This window comes from Haliotis rubra, unplaced genomic scaffold, assembly GCF_003918875.1.
Source record: "Haliotis rubra isolate DU_JTF1 unplaced genomic scaffold, ASM391887v1 Scf114, whole genome shotgun sequence".
Classification (NCBI taxonomy): Eukaryota; Metazoa; Mollusca; class Gastropoda; order Lepetellida; family Haliotidae; genus Haliotis; species Haliotis rubra.
Window position 1 is genome coordinate 348,675 of NW_025765048.1, and position 8,951 is coordinate 357,625.

Genomic DNA, 8,951 nt, shown 5'->3' on the forward strand with positions numbered 1-8,951 from the left:
TATTATCATCAGCAATAATGGAATTTGTAAACATTTCAGTTGTAGAATATGGTCAGGTACAATACAACGAACAGTGAATGATTGGGGCAAACAGTAAATGAAATGCAATCATGAATAGTAAATGAAATACAATGAAAAGTAACTGAGGTAAACTGAATAGTACATGCAATAAATTGAATAGTAAAAGAAAAACAACGAATAGTACATGAAATAAACTGAATGGTACATGAAATAAACTGAATAGTACATGAAATAAATTGAATAGTATATGAAATAAACTGAATAGTACATGAAATAAATTGAATAGTACATGAAATAAACTGGATGGTACATGAAATAAATTGAATAGAACATGAAATAAACTGAATAGTACATGAAATAAACTGAATAGCACATGAAATAAATTGAATAGTACATGAAATAAACTGGATGGTACATGAAATAAACTGAATAGTATATGAAATAAATTGAATCGTACATGAAATAAACTGGATGGTACATGAAATAAACTGGATGGTACATGAAATAAACTGAATAGTACATGAAATAAACTGAATAGTACATGAAATAAACTGAATAGTACATGAAATAAACTGGATGGTACATGAAATAAACTGAAAAGTACATGAAATAAACTGGATGGTACATGAAATAAACTGAATAGTACATGAAATAAATTGAATAGTACATGAAATAAACTAAATAAAACGAGTGGGCGTTTCGTCATAATAACAGGCTGAAAACAGTCTCAGAATCATTGCAGAATTATGGTCCTGAGTACAACTAGGATACGAGATTCAAATACGAATTCATTGACCAAACATGGATGAATACTTTATTCTTGCCCCACAGTGTATCTTGTACATCAGCAAACATTACTCAACATAGTCTATTCCTAAAATACAAAATAAGAAAACCACTCATGTATAGGACTGCCGGGTATTACCAGTATATCACAATACGCTTTTCAAACGATACGTATTGCCATATCTATTTCTGAGAACCGGTATATTGGGTAAAGAACATACATGTGTCTGTGATTATCTTTATGGTTTAAATTAAAATCTACTCATACTTTCATTCACAACACATATTTTCCTTAGTTATCCAATGGCAAAACGACATACTATATAGTACTATAAACTGTAGAAAATAAAATAGAAGCCCTGACTATGCAACCTAAGTTCGAGATTGCTGTCATCAGAACCATAACGTATATGTTTATGGACTCATAATGTAGAAAATAGGACTCTCTCTCTCTCTCTCTCTCTCTCTCTCTCTCTCTCTCTCTCTCTCTCACACACACACACACACACGCACGCGCGCACACACACTCTTTACAAAGTCATTCATGTGCGTGAGTGAGCTGTACGTTTAAGATGCATAGGTCATTTTGCAGTCATAGTACAAACCATATCTTAAACTCATTCCAAATACATACCATACTCCACTTTTACCTTGGTATCTTGAATCCAGGTCTGTTGCCACATACCTACATCATGTTAGAAATATATTAAGTTACAGAATATTTTGCCCAAGGAAACGAATTATCCTGGATGTATTTTGGTATGATGGCCTGTTACTGTCATACATCTGACTGACCGACTGGTCAAACTGTAGTTGTCCATAGGTAAGTTTACATGTACACGATGATGTGCTTATTGTACGTGACCCATCAGTTGGAAGTATTTGCGCTGTTCCTGCGGGATGGTACGGTGTGACGAATTCCTGTCACGCAGATCGTTGCGTGGTAGCCTGGTGATTCATTCCCTGATAGAAAACTTTATAGCTTCTCCATACTGGGGCGGATCCGCGTGCGTGCGTGCGTGCGTGCGTGCGTGCGTGCGTGTGTGTGTGTGATGCAGGGGTGCGCGCATTTACTCCTGACCTTTGGGCTTCATGATTTATGCGCACCCCCCACCCTTCTCCAAAATCCTGGTTCCGCTCCTGCTACATGTACAGGGTACCTTCTTGAATGACAACTTCTTATTCCATTATTATCCTTATACCGTCGTCAAGCATGAGTGACGTTTAAATAAGGACCTGCACAGAAGTTCGTATCATAATAGAATACGAAGCTGTCACCCAGGAATGTATCCTGCCTTCACTGTTACTCGCCTACTTCTAAAATGCCATTCAAGCAGATCTTTTCAGAAAGGACAAAGGATTGTCTTTGGCTGGGCTTCCAAGGGATCGCCTGTGAGTGGTCACATGACTGATTGAGCGTCAGAAACATGGGCTAGACGGGCAAACCACACATTCACTCCTCACTCAGAGTCCGATCTGGAACATGATCCTCGATAAGCTGTTCCACCAAGATCTGAAACGCTAAACACACGTCATTTGCTTTAGTCTGGGCAAAGTAGCAATTATGATCAGAATCACCGCGCTTGAATAGTGTCACACTGGTCATCAGGTTTATATATATAAGATATATTTACATTTCGGGGTAGGATATTTGACAGAGTACTTGTAGTGAGAGGATCGGATGGCCACGTTTTTCTTTGTTTGTTCGTTGTTTAACGCCACATTCAGCAATACTCCAGCTTTATGACAGCTGTCTGTAATTAATCGAATCTGGACCAGACAATCATGTGATGAACAGCATGAGCATCGATCTATGCAATTGGGATACTATACTGATCCTATTAGTCGCCTCTTACGACAAGCATGGGTTCATGAAGACTAATTATAACCTCATCATCAAGGGAAGTGGTAGGGTAAGGGCATTTAGACATGAAGCTGGAATTCCAGTGGACACCTATTGTGATCTACTGGATTTTTCCTGAACATAAATTGGAATTTTTATGCGGATTGGCATAATGAAGAGAGGATATCTTAGCCAAGACGTTGAGTTTAAGTTTCAGGATGATCTGAAATGGTCCAATAACGGCCAAATGAACGTTCCCATTGACTGATTGTCCCTGAACTCGGAACAAAGGCATCTGGTGCCTGACGTGATCGTCTCGTCGGCTTCATATTTAAATCATAAAGACTTGGACTGACAACAAACGGTTCACATGACTGTATGCCAAGGGGGGTGACTTTCCACAAGCCAACCTTCCCTTTAGTTCACACCTTCTGAGGTACAATCAAACATGCTCATGTTATCAAGATTTTAGTCAAACAGCGTCATGCGCGCGACTCTTACTCAAAATCTGTTTGATCAAGGTCATAACAGTCACGACCCATGTAAAGATTTCAGAGAGCTTAAAGTAGACTTGTGAAGGAAATATCAAATGCGACTAAGTGACAAAATGTTGTAAGTCTCTGAATGTACCCTATATTCGTGTGTTGAACTTGGTGAACAATTGCCGGCTGCCACCAGTTTGGCCGGATACGATTACCTTTTCACGAATACCTGCTATCATCACTGTCTGACAGTGATTCCTGGAAGGAGACATGGGTGAGGTACCTAGGATTTGTAGGAATAATTCATTCATAACCACTCGCCCCTTTCCGTAAACTGCTATTTGACATGTCCCAGAATAACACGAGTGGGTCACGTTAAGAAGGTGTCAACCGTCCCCCAAACACATGGTGTCATCACAGTGATTTAACGTTATTACGAGTGTAGTTTCTTGAAAGAATAATTTTCATTTTGGGGGTGTTCTTGATACGAATATTAATACACTGAGTGAGTGAGTGAGTTGGGTTTTACGCCATATTTCAGCAATATCACTTCGGGCGACACCAGAAATGGGCTTCACATTAACACACAGAGACGGCAATATCACTTACCGAGTACTCTTTGCACTGCGGGTTGTCATCCGTCGCCCACTCATGGAGATTGGCGTACGTTTGGCCAGGTATGCCCCGGTCGTGCAGAGCTCCGCACAGCGAACAGAAATAGTTCTCTAAGTCAAAACAATTCATGGTTTCCAGACATGGCGGGAGGTAATATTTTCTCTTCCAATCAAAATAGCTGTTATATAAAGTCCTGTTATGAGCCACTTTGAGCATGTAGGTCGCTAGTGCTGAGATGGTTGGGAAATCCCTGACATTGATGAAAGAACGCGGGGGCACCATCGCTTCATAATCACCTCCACCATACACAACAGGGATCTGATTCCTTTGTAGCCCCAGCCAGTATTTCTCAGTAATATAATCTTCACAGTGGCTGTTCTCAAACGAAAGCACAAATTTATATTTTTTAAATTTTTCATCACAATTGTCCCTTTTGTCACAGGACAGATCACCACATTCCCCGTAGGTATCTACGGGCAAATATTGTTGCAGCTTCTTCACTATTCTGTATCGCTGGGCATCGTCTTTGCAGTTGCTGGCTACCCAGATGGCCAGTTTTGTTTTTTCCGCGAATATATCTTTGTGTATTAGCCCACTTTGATTAAGTTTTGTTTCAACCCATCCGTAATACATAGGCACTGTTGAATCCCTCCTGTACCAGCTTGTCCAATTGAAAACACCATTGTACTGTTTTAGATCTCGGCGAATTTTTGGAAGTGGCTCCATATTGAAGAGAACCCAGATTTGTTCCGTTCTTCTAATCGAAGGAACTGAAGCCAGGTTCCCTAAATGAAATAGAACAGCCGCACTTGTCCCAAGACGAGATCGATCTCTTGTCAGATCACATGCTTTTGGCGAATATTTTTTACATTTAGGTAAATTAAAATTGTTCACATTCCAGTTCCTTGCCCCGAAAAATGACGTCCAAAGAAGTATGGTTTTGCGGGAGGAGTTTGAAAATTCTCTTGGATGAAATTTGAGAAAGGGCTTCCGTTCCTTTATCGGTCCTGTGCTCATCATAAAGTATAGGATGCAAGTTACACAAAATACATTCATATAGATGAAAGCATGCTTCAGTGTTAATTTGCATTTTGGATACCATCGTATTGTCATTTTCTTGTAAGCATGGAGACGTAGATTGTTGTTAAAGACAACTCTGATGCTGTGTCACACCTTCAGCATCTTCTTGAACAGATAACACAGGTATAAAGGGTAGTCAACAATCAGTGTTCGAAATAGTCACTGACCCGTCAGCCCGTGGCTATTAAAAATCCAGTCGGGTCAGTAAATCTCCACAGTCACTGGCCCGACTGGCTAGTGAATTGTCATGGGGTCATTTTGTAAATACATGTATATCACTCTCTCCGACTTGTTAAGTTATAATACACTTTAAATCATGCAATATTATGGCCTGATAAAAATGTTCATCATATTAGCAGCTTAATGATGACTTCTTTGAGCATAAACAAAATATTTCATACATGTGTTTTCTTAATTTTGTTTTTGATGGTATTTTACCTTTTTGTAATCTTTTACTTTTGTTTACTTTTCGGGCTAGTGAATAATTGTTTGGGCTAGTAACTTTCACGCATAGCTAGCCCGACTGGGTAGCAAAATGGGGAAACTATATCACACACTGAGTCAACACTTACAATGTTAAATTTCAGCTCTACATGGCACAAGTTACACAGACAATGTTTCAGCTTCACGAGGTACTAATTACTGGTGTGTGTGTGTGTGTGTGTGTGTGTGTGTGTGTGTGTGTGTGTGTTTGTGTTTGTGTGTGTGTGTAACCCAGTGGTTACAGTGTTCGCACGTCACGCCGAAGGCAAAGGTTCCATTCCCTACGTGGATACAGCGTGCTGAGCCAATTTCTGGTGTTTACCTGCCGTGATATTGCTGGAATATTGCTACGTAAACCCAACTCACTCACTCACTCCCATGTTTGTCGTAAGAGGCGACTAACAGGATCGGGTGGTAAGGCAAGGCTGGTTTGATTGACACATGTCATCGGTTCCCAATTGCGCAGATCGATGCTCATACTGTTGATCACTGGATTGTCTGGTCCAGATTCGATTATTTACAGACCGCCGCCACAAAGCTGGAATATTGCTGAGTGCGGCGTAAAACTAAACTCACTCACTCACTCACTAATTACTAGGCCATTGTTTCAAGTTCCCAGGATATTTATTACACAGAGACAATGTTTAATTTACACAGACAATTTCTCATATGATATTCATTATACTATAACATAATTATATTACGATACAAATGTTAACCGTCCCTGTCAATTCTAACAATGTTTCAGATTCATGTGGAATTAATTACACAGACAATTTCTCATATGATATTCATTATACTATTACATAATTATATTACGATAGAGATGTTAACATTCCCTGTCAACTCTGACAATGATTCAGTTTCATATGGAATTAATTACATAGACAATTTCTCATATGATATTCATTATACTATTACATAATTATATTACAATACAAATGTTAACCGTCCCTGTCAATTCTAACAATGATTCAGTTTCATATGGAATTGATTACACAGCCAATTTCTCATATATATTAATTATACTATTACATAATTATATTACGATACAGATGTTAACATTCCCTGTCAACTCTGACAATGTTTCAGTTTCATGTGGAATTAATTTTATCGGTCAGTTTTCTATCAATGGTTTCCTTGTAACACAACAGATCACTCCTCTCTTCCTTCAATGCCACGAGCACATAAGATTACATGCAATTTGCAATACATTCACCACATTTATCATGGAAGCTGTGCTACCACTAATTATCACTTTAATAAAAGATGTAACCGCGCATAAGTGAATGACGACAAATAATCTGATTTTACTATAAATAACATGCAATATAGTTGTTTACAAATATGCATTGTTGCTGTTTTGAGTTGAAAAGTAAATATTATTGTTGCAAAACTAATTATGTACACATGCGTATTTCTATATACTAAAGCAGAGAATTGTACATACACACATTTTCTTCAGTGGATAGTTTTTTATTATAGAATGTTATAGGTTGAACTCAGGTGCACATGAGAGATTCACGTTGGGGCTTAGTCTTCTATTATAATTTCTGATTATTCATAATAGTGTTTGCCTAAGAGGACAGAGGATATTGATACATCCATGAACATTGTCCTCTTTCTTCGTCTCCCCAACTTCTAGGATGATAATGAAAGAAGGGACTCCGTGGACTTGCACAAGTCTCTGATGTAATAATTAATAGTTTAAATGTACATTTCTAAAACATATAAATAACAGACTGGCCTCCTGTACTGCCCGCTTATCTAGACTTTCCTCTTTAAAGGATAGAATTACTTTACATCCGTGGGCTTAGCATTAAGTACAGCTATGGAGCAAGGCTAGGTATTTAGCTCCCGTCCGATTCAAAGGGAGACCACAGGGTCAGGCTTAGTCTGTCTCACAGTCCCTGAACCACATTATTTTCCCACTGCCATGCCCTCTGTGCAGTGCTAAAGCCCTAAATAAAGCAAGTCTAGATTTCCTCAGGTTCTGAATCTCTGTTCTCCCTAGGGCCCCTTTTCAATTTTAATGGGCTTGTTTGTTACCATCAAAATTATATATATTCAGAGACTAACCATTACTCTAGGTCCGACTGGATAGCTGACCTATTTCACTGAAATAGGTCAGCTATCCAGTCGGACCTAGAGTAATGGTTAGTCTCTGAATATACAGACACTATCTCGTTTCTGTGATACGTGACCTGCCTCTTCCTTATCTGTCTAAAGGATACTTGTTACACTACCTTCACTGAGTAAATGTAGAGCCATGCAGTATAGTCCTTGATGCCAGTGTTTTACGTTACAAGCCTGCAGCAACACTTACCTGACAGCACAACTGTTGCTGCGCCACACTACGTGAAACAGACGGCGAGTCGATACAGTCAACATGCGGCGTTGGTGGCTGCCGGAACTCATTCTAAAAATACCTCTCCCCTTTTATATATCAGTTGTATTGCCACTGATAAGAGCAGCGCACAACATTGCTAAATCTAGTTGTATGAACTCCCAGGTTTATGCACAAAATCGTTATGCCGTCTACATTGCAAATATATATAAGGGACCGTTCATAATTTATAGCTTGGGGGTGGGGTGGGGTGGGGTGGGGTGGGTGGATCTTTGTTGCATTACTAGTAAAATACTACAAGCTGTTTCATATGCTTTGAAAACAAAATTCAGCGTATTTAAATTCTAACTGTAACACATTTTAGTCTCATAAATACAAAAACAAAATCGAAACTGAATTTTGCTAACAATTTACTTCAATGTGAAAGAAATACACAAACACGTGGATATCAGCAATGAGTGAAAGTATGGTCCACATGACGTAATTCGATTGTCACACACTTCTAAATAATGATTGTTGTGATTGTATGAAGCACCACTGGTGACCACATCAGTACCCGGTGTATCCACCCCTCCACGGATAATATAACAGTCCCCTTCTCATACTGACAATCAAGCGTCGAATTCTCAACATCGGTATCATCTGCCATTCCTCATGGACTTCGACAAATTCTGCAGATTTTGAGCTAGAGCTCAATCTTTTCGTCCAAGATAGTCTGAATTAGAAGATCAATGGGATTCATATCGGGGCTCCCTGCGGGCCATGATAATGTGGCGATGGCGTTGTTTCGCAAATGGGCGATGACTTCTCGAGAACGGTGAGATATAACGTTGTCGTCCATGAATATAAACGACTGACTGGTGATATGATTGGTCTACGACGTCTTCATACGTCGTCGGTAAAGAGAAAGAACAGGAGCACGAGTAATATTTTACGAACGCTTCATTATCATATATTTTATGTGTGCTTGATCTACTCGGTGTCAGCGCATTTGTGCTATCTGCCATGTGCTGGAATGTAAATGAAGGGGATTAAAAACAATAGCTCTTGAGACAGGGTGTAGACTTACTACATATGTATAGATCTGAGACAGGACTTGTAGACTTACTACATATGTATAGATCTGAGACAGGACTTAACGACTTACTACATATGTATAGATCTGAGGCAGGACTTGTAGACTTACTGCATATGTATAGATCTGAGACAGGACTTGTACACATACTATATATGTATAGATCTGAGACAGGACTTGTAGACTTACTACATATGTATAGATCTGAGACAGGCATTG

General features: G+C 39.1%; 1 protein-coding gene across 2 annotated transcripts; it reads right to left on the reverse strand.

Annotated features, from left to right (window-relative positions):
• Positions 1–483: 483 nt before the first annotated feature.
• LOC124252806 (alpha-(1,3)-fucosyltransferase C-like) lies at positions 484–7,724 on the reverse strand. 2 transcript variants are annotated; one of them, XM_046686482.1, is made up of 3 exons: positions 7,637–7,724; positions 3,742–4,932; positions 484–2,328 (listed from the first exon to the last, which is right to left on the reverse strand). In XM_046686482.1, exons 2-3 carry the CDS (start codon positions 4,858–4,860, stop codon positions 2,272–2,274), a joined length of 1,176 nt encoding a protein of 391 aa, XP_046542438.1. In that variant the 5' UTR covers positions 4,861–4,932; positions 7,637–7,724; the 3' UTR covers positions 484–2,271. The 2 variants fall into 2 exon arrangements, with proteins under 2 accessions (XP_046542438.1, XP_046542445.1); XM_046686489.1 differs by having other exon boundaries at positions 3,742–4,929; positions 7,637–7,721.
• Between the last annotated feature and the right edge of the window lie 1,227 nt (positions 7,725–8,951).

What these genes read in the sequence shown, in the direction of transcription:
- LOC124252806 (XM_046686482.1), bottom strand. Translation starts at nt 4,860, where the DNA reads ATGACAATACGATGGTATCCAAAATGCAAATTAACACTGAAGCATGCT. An exon ending in CGCAGTGCAAAGAGTACTCG is followed by an intron (nt 2,329 to 3,741) that starts GTAAGTGATATT and finishes ACGTGTGTTTAG; the next exon opens with CGTTTCAGATCTTGGTGGAA.